Genomic DNA, 20,000 nt, shown 5'->3' on the forward strand with positions numbered 1-20,000 from the left:
GAGAGAGAGAGAGAGAGAGAGAGAGAGAGAGAGAGAGAGAGAGAGAGAGAGAGAGAGAGAGAGAGAGAGAGAGAGAGAGAGAAGGGAGAGAGTGAACCAGAGTCAACTGTGAGTCCTAGGACATAGATAAAAGAAGGGAGGAACAGAGGGGGGAGGGTTGAGAGAGGGAAGGAGGGAGGGTGAGAAAGAGGGAGAGAGAAAGAGGGAGGGAGGGGGGGGGGAAAGAGGGACTCACATGAATCACACCATAGCCTGGAGGGGTGTAACTGTTCACCAAACCAACGATCCGGTAAGTATTGCGGATTTGCGTCATGGTTCGGTTCAGTTTTGGTACACTGGAAAAATGTAATGCCATTCACAATGTTCACTCAGCATTCACAATGTTCCTTGCATTGTCTGGTGTGAACGGATTGTTATGCTGGGCCTCTCAAGTATCCACTCTGATGCTGTGTTTGTAACCATGTGGGAGGTGGAATTTACCCGTTCTGAAGTCATAAATACCAGTTGGATTCATTCATGTGATTTGAACTCATTGAGAAATGGCGATTGGCTAATGGCCAACAAACTGCCAACAATAAATCAAAAGTACAGCTATCATGCTTGTAAAAAACACATTAATACATTGCTTTTTATAAATAATGTTTTGTAGTTGCATTTAACTGATGAAAATGCTGTCATAGAGAAGTGGGTGCTCAGGATGATAAATGAGTTTCCTACTAGTAATTACCAGTTTGAGGGCTGTTCAAGTGGGTTTTTCCCAGTCGTATGCTGTAAATCCCCACTTCCCACATGGATACGAACGCACCCCAACACTGCTTCCTTCAGTGACAGATGCGTACTAAGGGGGGGGGGGGGGTTCTGTAGCAAGGTACATCTTCCACTCCGGGGTAATCTGATGGGCTGTCACTGTGAAATTCATTGAAGACTTTGGCTTGCTTATATAGAGTGTGTAATACCTGTTTGCTGAAATGGGTGCAAAAAGAACATTAGTCACGTGTCTCGGGCATTCTCACAAGGCGCCGAAACCCCCTATTCTCAACCACCGAGAATGGGTGCATATCGGCGGCGATAAACAAAAGCCCGAAAAAATATCGCACTTAGAATTGATTTGGCCCAGTCAGAATCAGCTGCAGAGGGGAGACGACGTTGTGTTGTTGTTTCTTTGCGTTTCCGTCTTGCTCTGGTATACCGGTGTGATGTCGGAATAAACGCGTCAACGTATTTGAGGTGTTTGCAGATCAGTAGCCTGTTCTCGTTGAGCGTGGCGACACACTGTTAACGTTTATTCCACAGCTCTCTGTCCATCGCCCGTCGTGATCTACTGGGAAGCCAAAATGTGGCCAAACTGAAGATTGAAACAGTGATGGAGGATCCTCCAGTTCTGGATTCCCCCCCCACCACTCGCCATCGTACAGAACTAGTTCCCGGTTGCCCCTCACAAAAAGACAGTTTGAAATGCGGCAATTAAAGATGAGTTTGTTTCAAGAGGCAGGCGTACTACACAGCGCAGGCGTAGACTATAGGCCTAATATGTGTACCATTAAACCCCTAAAAGCCAGGGGGGGGGTGATAAAGTCGTGACGATGATTCCAGAGACGTGGAATCAAGCTGTTGACAAGATCTCATCTCTCACTCCCTCCCTCTCTATTCATCCCTCTTTACCCAGCCACAGGCGTACCTAGAAGAGGCTTTGGTCTGGTTAATTTGGCCATGGCTCTGTGGTCTAACTCACAGCACCAGCGATAAGAGACGCCGTCATGATGTTACCTGAGAGTTGACGGTCTGTCCCATGGGGATGCGGGAACACTCCAGAGCATACTGCTTCACACAGAAGTAACAACCCTGAGAGAAAGAGAGAGAGCGGGAGAGAGTGCGGGAGAGAGACAGAGAAAGACCAGACAATTATAGAGGGAGAAGGCAAGGGGAGAAGGAGGAGAGAGAGATTTTAAAGTGCATATTGTGTGGTGTGGTTACAATGACGACAACGGTTCTAAACTCATCTCCTGACACTGTGAGGGGGGGGTGTAATATGGAGTGACAGAGAAAGGGCTAGAGGCAGAGAGAAAGAGAAAGCGGGAGGGAGAGAGAGAGAGAGAGAGGTGGAGGTTTAATATATAGAGAGGTGTGCAGGAGGTCTGTAGGCAACAGTCTCACCTGGAAGGCCAGCTCCATCAGTACGATGCCCCCTGGGAGCGCCCTCTGGAGGTGGTACGCGGTGGTGCCTGACCCTGTGCTCTGCAGAGAAATAAAACAGTAACTTAAGAGTTGATGAGGGTGATGATGGAGGGAATTTTGCGTGTGTGCGTGTGTGTGAGTGAGTGAGTGAGTGAGTGAGATAGAGAGTCAGAGTCAATATATCCCAGTATGCCTTTCAGTCAGAAAAAGTGTGTGTGAATAGCCTCATCTCTTGCATCAACACTACTTACCTTTGGGCTGTCCTCACTCCTGGCCTTGTTATAGGAGAAGGACTGCCTCTCTGACGAGAGTGAGCTGAGCATGGCTGCCCGGGCCCTGGCGATGCTGCAGGGAGGAGCAGAGGGAGAGACAAGCAAGGTTAGGGGTGAGGCTGGAGAGACCAACGAGAGTGTGTGTGTGTGTGTGTGTGTGTGTGTGTGTGTGTGTGTGTGTGTGTGTACATGTGTGTGCATGCTCCTTTAAGCAGGGGGACTCAGAGACTGGCAACACAAAAGAGTGAATCACACAGTCATGGGCCAGAGGATGACAGAGACCGAGAGAAGCAGAAACAGCATCTGCCCAGTGGCTGCTACAGTTCTATCACATCTGTGGCCAGAGGGATGTGGCTATTGGGGGCTAGGATGTGATCACAACACATCTGATGACTAATGGATGAATGAACACTGCTCACAGTTCGGCTCACTGTCACAGTGAGGATCATGGGAGGGAAATTCCGAGAAAGAGGACATTTGCACTGAGTTTTATTGCGTTTTCAATTGTGTTTTTTTATTGTGAGAGATCGGGTGAGTTAGATATCCAATGTATTCATTACACATGGTAAATAAACTTGAAACTTGAGCTAGTATGGTGCTGAAAAATTATAAGTGTGTAGCGATTTGAGGACCACTGGGCTCCCACTAAGACAAGACGTACCTGCGTGCGGGGGACTGTGGCCGGACCTGGACCAGGATGAAGCCCATGCTCTGAAGGTACTGGACATATTGCTGTAGGAAGGTGTTAGAGATGTCCTGCAGCCAGGGCTCCTCTCTCAGCCGGCTAGGCAGCATATCAGCTGAGTCCGTACTGTAGCTACGGTCCCTGCCAGACGCCGTGGAGTCACTGGAGCAGTGGCGCTTCTGAAGAGGGGGAGAAGAGAGGGGGAATGAAAATCTAGGTTTCTGGTTGAAGGATTTCAGAGGTTTCTGGTTGAAAGGTTGTTGAATGATTGCTGCTTGTTCCCCCCCTGTTCTCAGAAATTCTCCAAGTTTGGGATGGTTTCCAAGATTTTATATTTAAAGGGCATCTTTCAAAAGTAAGAAAGAAGTGAAAAACCATATGAGGAGATTGTGTGTTGGAGCCCCAAGGGAAAGCAGCCATGGTTGCTGTACCTTGACCTGTTGGACAATCTGCTCTTCTTGGATCTGCTTCCTGAACACGGGGTCAAAGAGCAGAGGGGTGGCGCAGTAGTGCACTAGCCTGGACGACTGCTTCAGAGTGTCCAAGTCCACCACCTGTGGAAAGTAAGGAAACATCTCTTTGTGGTCCTTCGAGTCGGATGTGAATTCTTCCTAGTATATATACACACACCAAAAGCCCCAGAATGTTAATACACACACGCATGCACGCGCAGACACACGACAGATCCTGAGTGGCGCAGTGGTCTAAGGCACTGCATCGCAGTGCTAGAGGCGTCACTACAGAACCGGGTTCAATCCCAGGCCGTTATCACAACCGGCCGTGATCGGGAGTCCCATAGGGCGGCGCACAATTGGCTCAGCGGCATCCGAGTCAAACGAGGGTTTGGCCCGTGGGTAAGGCCAGCATTGTAAATAAGAATGTGTTCTTAACTGACTTGCATAGTTAAATAAAGGTTAAATACATGTATTTTTTAATTTTTACAATAGACACATAGCCACCTACCCACCGTCACAACCACTGAGATCAACGTCCGGGTTTTTCTAATGACACAATCAAAACAGTCTACTAAACGTTACGCCGACAACGCAGCTAATGGGCGTAGTACAGAGGAATCTGACTGGTTAAACATTATGGGTCATCTTATCCAGTAATTCATCTGTTGCCTTCTTATAAATCACTCTCATTGACACAACTATCTTCCCTGTGCAGCCTGAAGATGGAGATGAAGATAGGACTGTGTGTGTGTGTGTGTGTGTGTGTGTGTGTGTGTGTGTGTGTGTGTGTGTGCGCGCACGCTCAAGCTCCTCCATTGTCTTTAGTAAAAGTCCCTCCTGTCCTGCGTGCGTCAGCAACGGACCAAATAAACAGGGCCATTAACCCTGCCCCAAGGCATTCTGGGAGCTCTATTGTAGTCTGGTCTGAGCAGGTATCAGGAAGGAGACAGGAAGACAGTCTCACACACGTGTGTGTGATACAGGAGGGGAGGGGAGACAGACAGACAGAAGACAACACCGTCTGTTGAGCTGATGTGATCTCCTCTCATATCTAATCCATCATGTCAGTGATAGAGTCGGGAATCCACGGGCGGGCCCGGCAGGCAGATCTGAGGAGACCTAAGGGGCCAGTGAAGGGAGATGGGTCCCCCACTGTGGATGGACCAAGTCAGGCAGCCAGCCAGCCAGCCATCTGACTGGGCAGTAATGGATGAGCCTGCTCTGGTGAGGGGTAACTTACTGAGAGGGAGTAGGAGCGTACACAGGGAACACAGACAATGTCATCATCAGGCACCAGCTCAATAGACAAGAGTCTAATTGGGACTGACTACTGTTGGTGTCTTTTTGTGTTACTGTTTATACTGTAACCAGCAGTTATTTAGACTGTTGTTTTCATCCATCTTCCTTTTATGATGAAGGTAGCTGGGGGAAACACCCGCACCACATTGCAGTTTTGTGAAATGAGTGTTTCAAAAACATGAACGAATGTCAAAACACACTTGATTTTTTCCCCCCCATTGATACTGTACGCTGCGCCGGTGTGTTCCAGAGATGTGCGGTCTGTGACCATGACATAATTTTGGGTAACGATTAGTTGTCACGCAAACGATCACGGCATTGTCATAATTGTAATGCGTCTTCGAAAATTCGCTGCGATTTACCTACTGAACACAACACAGCTTTGGTGACACCCCTGTCTCAACTAAACCTCTCTTCCTAACCGTGCTCTTCTGCTCTTAAAACTTGACCCTATTCATGTCAAAAATGTAAGTCTATCTAATTGAATATAAAGCTAAATCCCCCCCTTCCCCTAAAATGAATGCATGAAGACGATTATCACACCTTATTTTTGTTACAGGTTATTGTCCATAACTGTCGTGATTATATGATTATTGTGACAGCCCTAGCTGCCTGTCAAGATCTTGCAGTGCCTCTGATGAAAGCACTGGTGGGCTTGTGCTCGTGAGTCCCAGGATACCTACAATAATATGAAGTCTACTGTCCCACAATGCCTGCTAGAATATCAACTTAAGAGTTACCGTCTCTCGTTAAGAGCTGCTCAAATGCTCCAGCTGGCAAACTTTGAAAATGGGGACTACTTAAAAAAATAATCTCTGATTTATTTCTCCGTGCCAAATTCACAGAATACTAAAACATGGCAATAGTTAAATATACATCAATTAGCTACAGTGCAGAAAAAAAGTTCAGACAACCATTTGCGCCCACATGCAAATTTGAGATGGAGAAAGGCCATTTGCTGAGATTTGGATGAGGGTCGCTGTGTGCGATATCTGTCAGCACGCGTGAACTCAATGCATTTGCAAGATACACTACATGACCGAGAGTATGAGGGACATTTCCACTTCACAATAACAGCACTTACAGTTGACCCGGGGGAGCTCTAGCAGGGCAGAAATTTAACAAACTGACTTGTTGGAAAGGTGGTATCGTATGACGGTGACACGCTGAAAGTCACTGAGCTCTTCAGTAAGACCATTCTACTGTCAATGTTTCTCTATGGAGATTGCATGGCTGTGTGCTCGATTGTACACACCTGTCAGCAACGGGTGTTGCTGAAGTAGCAGAATCCACTAATTTGAAGGGGTGTCCACGTACTTTTGTATATATAGTGTAGCTAGCGTCAATTGTCAGGCAGAGTCGTTTACTGTGCTATGTGTGCGTGTTTGTGTCCATTGGCGTTTCATGGGGAGGGAAATGGCTAAAATGGAGGCTCAGTTGGTAAAGCGTGGCGCTTGCGACGCCAGGGTTGTGTGTTCCGACTCCCACGAGACATGAGTAAGAAAAATGTATGAAAATGTACACCCTCACCACTATAAGTAACTCTGGATAAGAGCGTCTGCTAAACGACTCAAGTGTCAAATGTGACGTAAAATGGTTGCGGTAGATAGGTACTTACAGAGATGGGCATGTTGGACTGAGCTGACCTCTGCTGCCAAGTCACAAACAGGTTCTCAATCTTCATCTGCTTCTCCATCTCTGTCAACGTGGAGATAAATCCACACAAAACACTCTTTGGTCACACAGCCCCGTGGCGGGTCCAGAATGGCACCCTATTCCCTTTAGTGCACTACCCATAGGGCTCTGGTCAAATGTAGTGCACTATAAAGGGGAATAGGGTGCCATTACTATAGGCAATAGGGCAGCCTTACAGTTCCCAGGGTCATGTAGCCATCCCTCAGAGCTAAAAGTCTTCTGCCTGTCTCTGTTAGGGCCAAGAACTAACTATCGCCATCTCCTCAATCAGCCTAGCTATCTACTTCATCTTTGCTCCTGTCTGCCTGGCCGCTGGATGGACTGGTGTGGCTCACATTGCATCAAACAAACATAACTAGAGCATCCTGTACTCTAAGCCCCCCCATTAAACCTTTTACGACACGCAAACATTGGTTGTGTTATAAAAAAAAAATGCTTTAAAAATCCACTTCATTCTCAACCTAAGTAATACTGCATTAGTTAAACTGTAGGAAAGTAGATAGCACAGTATGTATTAGTTATATGGCGAAGGTGGGTGAGGAGCGGAGTGACCATATCTGACCTCTGTCCATTAAAGCTTAAATAGAACCCTTACATTATCCTAGAACATATACAGTGTTTTTACACATCATTGGGCCCATATCTGACTGACCTCTCCTCTCTGCAGCCTTGACTTCTAGTAGCTGGGCCCCGTGCCGAGCCACCACGTCGGCCCCGTCCTGAGCGCTGGCCAGGGGGCGGCCCATCCCGATGTCCCGGAGGGCTTCGTCAAAGGGCACCAGCTCTGAGGGGAAGTGGAGGGGGGCCAGGGAGCGGACGGAGCTAGCCAGCCTGCCCTGGTCCTTGCTGGGTACGGGGGGCACTGGGCTCCTCAGCAGGGCATCTGCCTCCAAGGTTGGGTTCAGGAACGGGTTGGGCTCCTGGAGAGAAGAAGAAGATGAGTCAGAGCGAGAGAGAGAGAGGAAGCGGGAGATGATGAGAGGGGGAGCAAGAGAGATAAAGGGGAGAGAGAAAGTAGATGGACAGAGATGGCGAGGAAGAGAGAGAAAGTAGAAGGTGGGAGGGAGCGAGAGAAATGAATCGCAGGAGGGACAGAGAAATAGAGCAAAATAAGGAGAATAGAGGGGGAGCGAGAGAGATGGAGAGAGAGAAAGAAGAAGATGAGAGGCAGAATGAGAGCGATGGAGTGAGTGCGAGGGGGGTGTAGAAGCTGTGAGCCGTTCTCCAAGTTATTGAACAAGTAACTTTCTGGTATATGAACAGGCCATGACAATGATTATGTTATTAAATACACATGAACGCTGTGCCTGAAACAAGCCTGAACCATGGGTTGTTATCAACAACAACAAAAATGCAACTCGTATCTGACAAATTGGAATTCCAACTCCATATTCCACTGTGTAATAAACAAACTACCAGGACACAAGTAGTAAACACACATTTTAGATAAACCTAAAAAGGTATCCTGTCCCTTTATAGAGTAGAGTATCTGTTCATAAACATCAAAATGTACAGACCAACTCTGGTACGGCTGAAACCATGAACTAGTTGAAAGGCCTAGCATAACTAGGACAGAGCCCTTGACTCAAAACTGTGGCAGGGATTGGTGAAGCTCTAGAGATGGCACAGAGACTCATGGACAGCATGTCCTGACTGTCACTGCACAGCTAATATGTGCGCATCCCCTCTCCCCCCTCTGCTCAGGGGAACTTTTGAGCAAGTTAGCTCAACGGAGCAGCTTAACGGCTGCAGGGCAGGACCAAGGCAACGGACGAGGAAGAGGAGGAAGGGGAGGGCCCAGATGCCCCAGGGTGGCAGAACCCTCTGTCCAGTGTCTGTCTTGTGCCCGCAGGGCAAGGGGGGGGGGGGGGGGGGGGTTGAACTGGGCACTGGTGCCCACTGTGCTCCTCATCAGGACAGTGACAGATGACAGTCTGCGGGGGCAAATTTTCCGTCGCTCTGATTCTGCCTTCTGTCAGCATTCGTTAGTGGAGAGGCGATTAAGAGTGAGGGCATCGAGGGAGAAACAGGAGAAAGTTTGGGAGATTTTCTTTTCTTTTAATTTGACATTTTTGCACTCCAATTGGTTGTTGCGCGGTGGCAAAATGTTAGAAGGATGTTTCTCTCATATGATCCCCCCCCCCCCCCCCCCCCCCAAAAAAAGTGTTGTAAAACAAAATGCAATGTGTGTATCCTCTTATGTTCCCAGTAAAAAAGAAAAGCGGCAGAGCAAAACCGTTTCTATGACAGATTAAATACAGAATGTTATTTTTTTGCAAAATCATCTCAAAGGCCTAAAAATACGTCTCGCCTTTCTTCCGTCTCCTGTGTATCGGCACTCGTGCAGACTGCTCAGAAATGATAGGCATTCTTTGTTTTTGACCCCAGAGCTACGGAACTAAAAACACGGGACTGTGAAGTCAGAGAACTGAGTGATTCTCTTCGCTGTGGTCCCAAATGGCATCCCATTCCCTACAGAGCACTGTGGGCCCTGGTCAAAAGCAGTGCACTACAAGGGGAATAGGGTGAGAATTAGCACACATCCATTCTCTCTGCTCCTCTCCTTGCGCATATCAAAAAGAGTGAGAGATACAAGGACGCTGACGGGGATGTTGACTGAAAAGGAGAAGAAAAAGAGGAACAGAAGGAATGAGGAAGGGAGGCCTCGGTGGTGACATGTCATACCAAGGTAGGGAGGAAGAGGGAGGGATGATCAGAGGGGAGAAAACTAGGTCATGTTGATGCTCCGTATTAAAGACCAAGGAGAATCTACTAAGTACACCAAACGGGGCGTGTCCCAAATGGCGCTTTATTCCCCCCCCCCCCATCCCATCTAGTGCTCTACTCTTGACCAGGGCCCAATAGAGCTCCGATCAAAACAAGCGCAATAGGAATATTAAAACTGCTGCCGTTTAAAACTCTGATGGGAAAAGCGACGTGGGAGGGGATTTAGTGACAAGACCCCCGCCTCCCAGCTTTTGCTAAGAAGAGAAGCAAGAAAGCAGATGAGAGAGTGGGAGGGGGACATCAAAGAAAGGCAATGAGCAGGTAGCCTACCCACTAGAGTGAAAGAGGGCAGTGTGTCTCTCTGTGTGTGTGTGTGTGTATGTGTGTGTGTGTATGTGTGTGTGTGTGTACAGTACCTGCTAGTGTGAAATGAATCTCAGTCCCACCCTCAGGAGTTGACAGCTGTGTGTACCTTGCTGTACCACCAGACACTGCCGTCACACTAACCAACAGACTGATTCCACCTGACTGAACCCCCATTTAAACCACCAGGACATTGTTTCCAATCCTAACATCGCACCATCTGTATATGGTGTGTGGGCATATGTTTAATACTTATAGGCCGTGGAATACTTATAGGCCGTACTTATAGGCCGTAGGCCGTGGAAGACCGTGACGAATTCAAGCAGATGGCTGTGCCGTGCGTGAGATATGAGCGTTTACCTGATCAGGTCTTGGTGGGCAGGTGTGTCTGATTTAGATACGGTACCTCAGTGATAGCGTTGGCGTGTGTATGAGTGTTCGACTGTGGTTACTGGAAGTATGATGGCTCCGTGTGAGATTGACAGTGTCGTAAAGTGACGTCAGCACCACTTCACCAGGTCAAATTCGTGGTACATGTAAATGTACTCTGCGAGTGAAGGTGATTCTGATTCTGAGAAACGGTTTACCTGTTTGAGGTCTTCGTGGGCCGGTGTGTCTGAGAAGCAGTAGTGGTGGAAGAGGCCCATCTTCTGGTTGAGGAGACAGTGGATAACGTGGGACCTGGCGTTCTGCCACTGGACCAGCCTGACCAGTCCCCGGTTCAGAGACACACCAAGGTCCACCGACCAGTTATAGGTGTACAGGGTCACCTGACGAGGGAGAGGGCGGGAGATGGAGAGAGACATAAATCAACACTGAGATTGAGATTGAGATCAGCCCACTTCACATAGCCTACGGGTGGAAATATAAATGGGCCAAATTGTGCATACATACCCCCACCCACCAACAACTCACTCCCCCACCTCCTCCTCTCCTCACCTTCTTATCCAGGATGTGTATGAGGAGGAACCTCTGTCTTGGGGCCACGCCCCTCGAGGCCTGCCCTGGGCTGAAACAATCAGACTGCTCCAAGGCCTCGAAGCGCTGGAAGCCCTTATGAGCTGGACCCATGGGGAGAGAGAAGACAGTGAGAGCGGGACGCAGGGGAAGGATGCAGACCAGGTTTGGGGTCAATACCAATTATTTCAGTCAATACCGAAAGTAAACTGAAATTCCAATTCCATTTTGTCTTTATTGACAAGCAATGAGACGCATTGGAATTGGAATTTTAGTTCCTGGATTGACTGAATTGTAATGGAATCGACCCCGACCTGACACAGCAGACAGAGGACAGACAGGAGAGAACTGGAGCTGAACCAGACTCTAGCGCAGTCTCTAAGATAAGGACGGTACGGTAGAATGGACTCAGGCTGACAATCAATTTAACAAGGGGACCTTAATAATGTCACAGACTGAGAATCTTGCATCTCTTATGATCATCAAGTATATGATTACCATCAAGTATATTACCATCTGACCATCAAGTATATGACTAAACGGACAGTAAGTCACCCTATGGTGGGAAAGTGATTTCTGAACACGGTGCTATTAAGATGAAATAATAAACGGTTCTCATTACATCCTATCAGACAGAGAACATCTCAGCAAGGTTTTCTAAGCCCCCCAGGGCCAGTTGCATACAATTATTCACAGATCCATTCTTTGAGAGGCATGCAAGGGCCTACTCCGCTGCTGCCGTTAGAGCAGGCAGAGAAGAAGGGGAAAAAAACATTTATTTTCTAAGAAATTGACTATTATTTTGCCAGACGGCCAGAGAGTTAAGCTTGAAGAGAAATTGTAGCCCTTTATGAGAGTAGAAATTGTGAGATTTGAGTTGACATTTGGAATTGAAATATACAAGTTTGGAGGGAGACGAGACAGAAGAAACTGTGTGAACTCTTCATATTCCACAGGTATAAGGTCATCCGTATGAAGCTACATAAGCAACATGATTAAATGATCAACAGCTCACACCATGCATTCAGTGAAGCATTCGGTACAAATCCTGTTTTTTTTTTTACCGTTCTTTTTTTGGACACATTCTTTGAGGCTTAAATGGGTAAACAGAACCACTAATAATGTCTTAGAAAATTCTATATGAATTTAAAACATATACATAAAACCAGAATAGCCCAGAGCCAGCGTTGCTTGGTTGGGGCTGGCTGGGGGTAAACTTACGTGTGAACCTAGGGGGAAGAGGAGGTGGCAGTAGTACTATGAGGAGGGGGCAGTAAGACTTACGTGTGAAGGTATTATGAGGAGGGGGCAGTGAGACTTACGTGTGAAGGTACTATGAGGAGGGGGCAGAGTGAGACTTACGTGTGAAGGTACTATGAGGAGGGGGCAGTGAGACTTACGTGTGAAGGTACTATAAGGAGGGGGCAGAGTGAGACTTACGTGTGAAGGTACTATGAGGAGGGAGCAGAGTGAGACTTACGTGTGAAGGTACTATGAGGAGGGGGCAGTAAGACTTACGTGTGAAGGTACTATGAGGAGGGGGCAGTGAGACTTACGTGTGAAGGTACTATGAGGAGGGGCAGAGTAAGACTTACGTGTGAAGGTACTATGAGGAGGGGGCAGTGAGACTTACGTGTGAAGGTACTATGAGGAGGGGGCAGAGTGAGACTTACGTGTGAAGGTACTATGAGGAGGGGCAGAGTGAGACTTACGTGTGAAGGTACTATGAGGAGGGGGCAGAGTGAGACTTACGTGTGAAGGTACTATGAGGAGGGGGCAGAGTGAGACTTACGTGTGAAGGTACTATGAGGAGGGGGCAGAGTGAGACTGACGTGTGAAGGTACTATGAGGAGGGGGCAGAGTGAGACTGACGTGTGAAGGTACTATGAGGAGGGGGCAGAGTGAAACTGACGTGTGAAGATACTATGAGGAGGGGGCAGAGTGAGACTGACGTGTGAAGGTACTATGAGGAGGGGGCAGAGTGAGACTGACGTGTGAAGGTACTATGAGGAGGGGGCAGTGAGACTTACGTGTGAAGGTACTATGAGGAGGGAGCAGAGTGAGACTTACGTGTGAAGGTACTATGAGGAGGGAGCAGAGTGAGACTTACGTGTGAAGGTACTATGAGGAGGGGGCAGTGAGACTTACGTGTGAAGGTACTATGAGGAGGGAGCAGAGTGAGACTTACGTGTGAAGGTACTATGAGGAGGGAGCAGAGTGAGACTTACGTGTGAAGGTACTATGAGGAGGGAGCAGAGTGAGACTTACGTGTGAAGGTACTATGAGGAGGGGGCAGAGTGAGACTTACGTGTGAAGGTACTATGAGGAGGGGGCAGAGTGAGACTTACGTGTGAAGGTACTATGAGGAGGGGGCAGTGAGACTTACGTGTGAAGGTACTATGAGGAGGGGGCAGAGTGAGACTTACGTGTGAAGGTACTATGAGGAGGGGGCAGAGTGAGACTTACGTGTGAAGGTACTATGAGGAGGGGGCAGTGAGACTTACGTGTGAAGGTACTATGAGAGGGGCAGAGTAAGACTTACGTGTGAAGGTACTATGAGGAGGGGGCAGTGAGACTTACGTGTGAAGGTACTATGAGGAGGGGGCAGAGTGAGACTTACGTGTGAAGGTACTATGAGGAGGGGCAGAGTGAGACTTACGTGTGAAGGTCCTATGAGGAGGGGGCAAATGAGACTTACGTGTGAAGGTACTATGAGGAGGGGGCAGAGTGAGACTTACGTGTGAAGGTACTATGAGGAGGGGGCAGAGTGAGACTTACGTGTGAAGGTACTATGAGGAGGGGGCAGAGTGAGACTTACGTGTGAAGGTACTATGAGGAGGGGGCAGAGTGAGACTTACGTGTGAAGGTACTATGAGGAGGGGCAGAGTGAGACTTACGTGTGAAGGTACTATGAGGAGGGGGCAGAGTGAGACTTACGTGTGAAGGTACTATGAGGAGGGGGCAGAGTGAAACTGACGTGTGAAGATACTATGAGGAGGGGGCAGAGTGAGACTGACGTGTGAAGGTACTATGAGGAGGGGGCAGAGTGAGACTGACGTGTGAAGGTACTATGAGGAGGGGGCAGAGTGAAACTGACGTGTGAAGATACTATGAGGAGGGGGCAGAGTGAGACTGACGTGTGAAGGTACTATGAGGAGGGGGCAGAGTGAGACTGACGTGTGAAGGTACTATGAGGAGGGGGCAGTGAGACTTACGTGTGAAGGTACTATGAGGAGGGAGCAGAGTGAGACTTACGTGTGAAGGTACTATGAGGAGGGAGCAGAGTGAGACTTACGTGTGAAGGTACTATGAGGAGGGGGCAGTGAGACTTACGTGTGAAGGTACTATGAGGAGGGAGCAGAGTGAGACTTACGTGTGAAGGTACTATGAGGAGGGAGCAGAGTGAGACTTACGTGTGAAGGTACTATGAGGAGGGAGCAGAGTGAGACTTACGTGTGAAGGTACTATGAGGAGGGAGCAGAGTGAGACTTACGTGTGAAGGACTATGAGGAGGGGGCAGAGTGAGACTTACGTGTGAAGGTACTATGAGGAGGGGCAGAGTGAGACTTACGTGTGAAGGTACTATGAGGAGGGGGCAGAGTGAGACTTACGTGTGAACCTACTAATCTCAGGGATGTTTTCATCATCTGAACTGTCTTCTGTGGGCAAACGGAGATGAGCACAAACAAACAGCATGATATTGGCAGGGTGCAGGCACTGACAACAGACAGTTCTACAGTAGCTACACAGAGATACTCCGCTAACACTACAGACAGACATGCTAGCAAAAGAAAGAAAGAAGAAATAACAGTAACAGCGTTGATCGTCAGAGAGGGACAGAGGAGAGAAAGAAGAGAACCCAAAGCGCAGTAGCAGACAGAGCATGTCATGACAGGGTCAGCTTAGAAATAACGCCTTCTTGTTCATCATGCACTTAGTCTTCTACACCCATCTACAGTTGATAATTAGTAATAGCTAATAGTAACATGCCATTGCAGTGTTGTTTTCGAAGTGAGAGAATCTAGCTAACAGATTTGATGCAATGAGTAATTTAGAAGTAAATTAGCTGCAAAATGTTCCAGGTTGGGTTAGGATAGAGTATTTGGGTTTGGGCCCAGTTCTGCTATGGTGTTCCTGCTAGCTGGGTGGCTGAGCATCGTAATAATATCTCTCAATATATGCTGATGTAGTATTTTCCACTTTTTCATTTCTCAATTTGGTGCCTCCATAAAGTCAGTTAGTAAAGCATGGTTGACCACAGAATCCCAAAGTTAGAGGAGAAAAAGGTACCTCATCACATTTTTTTATTTCCCAAAACTAAATAAGGAAATGAGGCATGCTTTGAAGTATAAAATCATCATCAAATACTAGCAAAAGGCAATGATTATGTTTAACTCCATGAATCTAATAAGTCAATAAAAATCAAGGGTCAAGCAAACAGCACCCTTAGCAGAATTGCTAAGAGCCGGATGCATCCGGTTTTCAGGGATACAGTTAATTCAACCTAGCTTCCTTTTCCGCTGAAAACCGGATGCGGGGACCTCTGCTCGGGCGTCATTTTACACCTGATTAAGCAGACAGTGAACAGTGACTACTTTCAAAAGCACAGGGATAATAAAACTCTGGCTTATGCAGGTACCTTGCTCTGTGCTGCAATGCCATTGGTGGAAGTTCCGTCCAATGAGGATGAAGGTTCTAGAGGTGGTAGGCGGTTGGCTGAGGTGGTGGATCAAAGGCAGGGGAACAAACATGTCTCCTTGGGGACAACTAGGGGACCAAACAAAAAACACAAAACCATGATAAAGTAAGTTCATATCAAAACAAAATCCGTACAACACTCGCTTGAAAAATGTGTTAATGGTCCTAGAAAAGTGTATATAGATGCTTTCCTGATTTACGCCTCTTTCCAAACTAGCTGGAAGCGATTCAAATAATGTACACGTGATCATTTCAAATGACCCACCTTGTCCTCTCAAACACCTTGACTGCGGTGTCACTGGCCAGGGAGCTGACCAGGTTGACAATCTCTGTCAGGATGGGTGGGAGCAGAAACTGGGAGGCAATCTCAGCTGTGCACTGCTGAATCGACGGGCATCCTGTTTACACCAGAGGAAAGAACGAGAGAGAAAAGGAGAAGAAATAGAGAAAATGAGAGTTAACCTTCAAATCTCACAGAAAATAGATGGGAGACAATGGTTTTGTCCCTAGTCTCTGTATAGTGCACTACTTTGACCAGAGAGGTTATACCGAGGGAATAGAGTGCAATTTGGGATGCAACCAATATTTTCTATAACCCCCCCTCCCGTCTTCTCTCTCCTCTCCACTCCAGCCGAAATAAGGACAGGGGTAAGGGAAGTGCAAAGAGGAGGGCAAAGGAGAGGGCAGAGGAGCCACTCACCAAGTTTAGCCATAAAGGTGATCCAGGGCTGACAGGTGACCTGGTATAGAGGGTGCAGGGTCCCAATGTCACCCTCCTCTAGCTGGGACACATGTCTCCTGTTGGAAAATACATACACCCATTAAACAGTGCAATACTACTGACGGAAACTCCACATTTGTGACTGAATTCAGGACGGTGAGCTTATGTCCCCAAAAAACTTCTATATCATACACTGCAGTTGAGGGAAACATGGGAAAGTGATGTTTTTTTATTACATTTTTTTATCGTATAAACGTATCCTTTGGAGACAAGTAGGATTACAAAAAATGCCCTTGAATGATTTTCACACTTTCTAAAGAGCTCTTCTTCGTTTACACCTATTCAGCATCAGTCACACCACACCCTCTCTTTAAGAATGAACACGTAAACGCACAAGTCAGCATGGCATTGTCCTCCAGAAAGTAGTCTATTTTTTATCCCTCTCCATTATCTCAGCCAATCATGGATCCTGCCTTTCTCCATACACTCACCGACCAGTTTATTAGGTACGGTGAGTTCAGTTTACTTGTTCACCTGCAGTTTACCTGCACAGTCCCCAGACCTCTACCCAATAGATCATCTTTGGGATGAGATGGAATGGGTTGTTGGCAGCATGAATGTACCGCCTTCCAATCTGCAGCAACTGCATGATGCCATCGCGTCAGCATGGACCAACATCCCTGTGGAACGTTTCCGACACTTTGTAGAATGCCCCGAATAATTCTGGCTGTTCTGGAGGCACAGGGGGGCCCGACCCGGTACTAGATGGGTGTACTTAATAAACTGTCCGGTGAGTGTAGCTCAATGAGATATTGAATCCGGCCACATTAAACAGCGGAGACCAGACCTGGATTCAAGTGGTATTTTCTCTTTCTCTTTGACAAAAAAGTACCTGATTGAGTTTGCCTGTCACAACCAAACCAATGAAATAGTTCTAACTCTGACCATTTGTAAAAACAGAAAGGAGAAAAAAAAAAAAGCATTTGGAAGAAAACCAATACTATTTGAACCCAGATCTAAATCCAGCCTGTGTATCTTCTAACCTCTGGGCCTGCTCCAGTTCTACAGCCATGGCCTTCTCCTGGCTCCACTGCTGCTTCACATTCTCCGTCTTGTGTCTCCTGCGTGTCCGACCCTCCTCTCCCTTCTCCTGCACGATGTCGTCTGTTGTCTTAGGGCTCCCCAGCTCAGATGAGTCTGGCTTGCTCTGTAGGGAGGATAATCATTTCCTCACTGAGTAAAACAGCAACATGGTGGTTCATAATCCAAATATAGATATGATGTTGATCTCGGATGGATGTTGCACTGACAGAACTAAACTCAGATGAGACACACAGAAATGTTTTATGAAAGATTCTGAAATGGCACTCTATTCCCTATCAAGTAAACTATTTTTGGCCACTCTAGCAGAAATAGACAAGTATTGCATTAGGGAATAGGGTGCCATTTTGGACAAAATCCTCTCTTACAACACATCACAAAACCAATGAAAGAGAACTTCACTCACCAGTATTTCCCAGAAGCTTCGGCGAGTGGTCTTGCCGGTGGGTGTAGTGGACTCAGGGGTGCTTGGTCCGGTGTTGGGGGTGGTCCCAAGGGGGGCAGGAATCAGGGTGATAGGGGAGGGGCTGTTCTTAACCCTCCTAGAGCCACTACGAGGTTGGAAGCTGTCCTTAAATTCCTTCACTTCCCTAACCTCCAGTTCATTCCCCTCCTTTGCTTCCAATGGAGGAGAACTTAAAAGACCTATGGAAAAGATGTGGAGATAGACAAGGGATGAACCTGATAACATTAGACTGAATTTACTTTCCAAGAACACCAATAAAGCATTTGTTTTCGTTGTGCGGGCCAAAGGAAACAATAGGTACTAAGCAGTAGAGCTGGGCGATATGGACAAAAATCTGTATTGCGATAAATTGCCTGAATTGATGCAATAACGATAAATAGAATTACACGTTTATAACAACCTACATCATTTTTGCTTCTTACCCTTTAAACTACTACTGATAGTTTGATGGTTGTAGCCATCAATTGTCCATATTAACAACCACCCATATTAGCAAAACTTTCATTTCAAACTTCACACTTCTCTAGAGGCTAGTTATTGCAAATGAATGACATCAGCAAAATGCCTGTGATAAGTGATAGGTGTGGTCGGTGTCGATCCTTTTTCTGTTGATTGTCCCAGCTTTACCAAGCAGGTACTGTAAAGGTAGTTCTAGTTCCTCACCGTTAGTGGAGTCCCCTCTCTGCCCTCTCCCCGGTGTAGTGCAGAATGTCTCCAGACACAGGGGATTGGGCAGGACCCGGAGTTCCATGATGACGTCACAGAGGGCGTGGCGCAGGGCCCCTCGCAGCTTGTCAGTCAGCTGGAGGGGGGAGACGTTACCTTGCTCCCAGATGTCAAAACGCACCCTCATCTCTGACCCTGTCAGGAAGAAGGAAGGGCAGATTCATGACTAATGAGAATTGCACTGAGCATGAGCAGAACTACTGTAGCCTGGTCCCAGGTCTGTTTGTGCAGTCATTGAACTAGCCTGGTCCCAATTCTGTTTGTGCTGTCTTGGCAATGATCACATTGTGACCATGAGCATAGGAGTTGGCTATACAGCACACACACATCTGTGATCAGGCTAGTGCAGAGCACACCTGATTAATGATGGTGTTATAGACAGCTCAGTAGAGCAGAGCCCAGCCGAGTTTAAGCAGCTCAGGTAGTAGGCTTCTAATTAATAATCTTACACAAACACATGGCAACACAGTAGATTACCACATGAGAGGAGGTTATTTTTAGTCTTCGAAACTAATTGCATTTTCTCAAACAAACTAGGAAGCATAAATCATATTTGCCAAATAAAGATGTTAGCTATATGCGAATAATATATATATATATGTTTTTATGCATGTCATTATTTGGATGAGGTTTTGGATTATTATTTATTTTTTAAACAAAAACATAAAAAGTTTATCCTAATTTTATTCAATTTAACTCAATGTCACATTGACAAATACAATCCCCGTATCTAACAAAGAGAGAATAAAAATTATGCAATGACCATCGTTATGCAAGCAACTTTAGCAGTCCTACTCAAGGTGACTCGGCATTTAAATCCAGAGTGAGACCACTATGTATGACTTATTGCTCTGTTTATAAATGAATCTATCTTGTGAAATGGTACTGTAGAATTTTACAATTCTCAAATACTTCCCCAGTGCAAAAAAATGATATATATTAGTCAATCACATAACACAAATAGACAATGCAGCACATAATAGAAAACATATTTCATGACACACGTTGAGAAGGAAAAGACACAGCAACAACTCCGCCAACGGTTGTCCTGGCTACTCAGGCTTTGTCATGTTCATCACGCGCTAAATGGAGGGGTACTATCTGAACCTGTCCAATAAGAATGATTCGTTTTTGTTTTCCGATGCCAAAAAGGGCTACCATGTGCCCTAATAAACAGGACACCGATCTCTAAAAGAAACCCTGCCAGGCTTTACCTGAGCTGAGGTTTTTGGAGTCCACCTTGATGACAGTGGTCAGGGTGTCAAACTGGTCTGGCTGTAGGAGGATGGTGGATGCATCCCCTCTGGGTGGTGTGGTGCAGTACTGGGCTGGAACCTGCAAGGGGCAGCCTTGAGCATCAACGAACGACAGGGCGATACAGGCGATACCTGAAGGGAACAGGTGAAATGTGGAGGACAGGGTGACCCAGAGTTACACTGATAGACTAATTAGAGGATGAATAAAGGTGGTGATCTTTTTAATGGTCCTTTGAGCCGGATAGTGTTTTTTGTACTTTATTAACATTAACCTTTGATTATTGTGCATGTTGTTCATATCTAAACGCTAAACATATTTTTCAAGTGAAATGAAGTGCAGTTTGAATGCAATAAACAACAACTTTGTGGGCCATTATAAACTACAGAGACTCACCATCGATTCG

The 20,000-nt window shown here is 46.8% G+C and overlaps 1 protein-coding gene across 5 annotated transcripts in view; it reads right to left on the reverse strand.

The window, feature by feature from the left end:
- The window catches only part of szt2 (SZT2 subunit of KICSTOR complex), a 123,559-nt gene that overhangs the window by 22,097 nt on the left and 81,462 nt on the right, over window positions 1–20,000 (reverse strand). For 4 of the 5 annotated variants that reach the window (XM_082967934.1, XM_082967936.1, XM_082967933.1 and 1 more), the window contains 17 exons: window positions 19,555–19,728; window positions 18,278–18,475; window positions 17,555–17,793; window positions 17,091–17,254; window positions 16,027–16,124; window positions 15,592–15,724; window positions 15,268–15,395; window positions 14,240–14,287; window positions 10,611–10,732; window positions 10,259–10,441; window positions 7,234–7,501; window positions 6,505–6,584; window positions 3,564–3,686; window positions 3,109–3,311; window positions 2,427–2,520; window positions 2,155–2,235; window positions 1,768–1,842 (listed from right to left, as the gene is read on the reverse strand). In XM_082967934.1, coding sequence (XP_082824060.1) covers window positions 1,768–1,842; window positions 2,155–2,235; window positions 2,427–2,520; window positions 3,109–3,311; window positions 3,564–3,686; window positions 6,505–6,584; window positions 7,234–7,501; window positions 10,259–10,441; window positions 10,611–10,732; window positions 14,240–14,287; window positions 15,268–15,395; window positions 15,592–15,724; window positions 16,027–16,124; window positions 17,091–17,254; window positions 17,555–17,793; window positions 18,278–18,475; window positions 19,555–19,728 — 2,411 coding nt within the window. The remainder of the gene's footprint in view (window positions 1–1,767; window positions 1,843–2,154; window positions 2,236–2,426; window positions 2,521–3,108; window positions 3,312–3,563; window positions 3,687–6,504; window positions 6,585–7,233; window positions 7,502–10,258; window positions 10,442–10,610; window positions 10,733–14,239; window positions 14,288–15,267; window positions 15,396–15,591; window positions 15,725–16,026; window positions 16,125–17,090; window positions 17,255–17,554; window positions 17,794–18,277; window positions 18,476–19,554; window positions 19,729–20,000) is intronic. The other variant, XM_082967935.1, reaches the window with a different exon arrangement.

The sequence above is a fragment of the Salmo salar genome, chromosome 23 (assembly GCF_965601325.2).
Source record: "Salmo salar chromosome 23, fSalSal1, whole genome shotgun sequence".
Classification (NCBI taxonomy): Eukaryota; Metazoa; Chordata; class Actinopteri; order Salmoniformes; family Salmonidae; genus Salmo; species Salmo salar.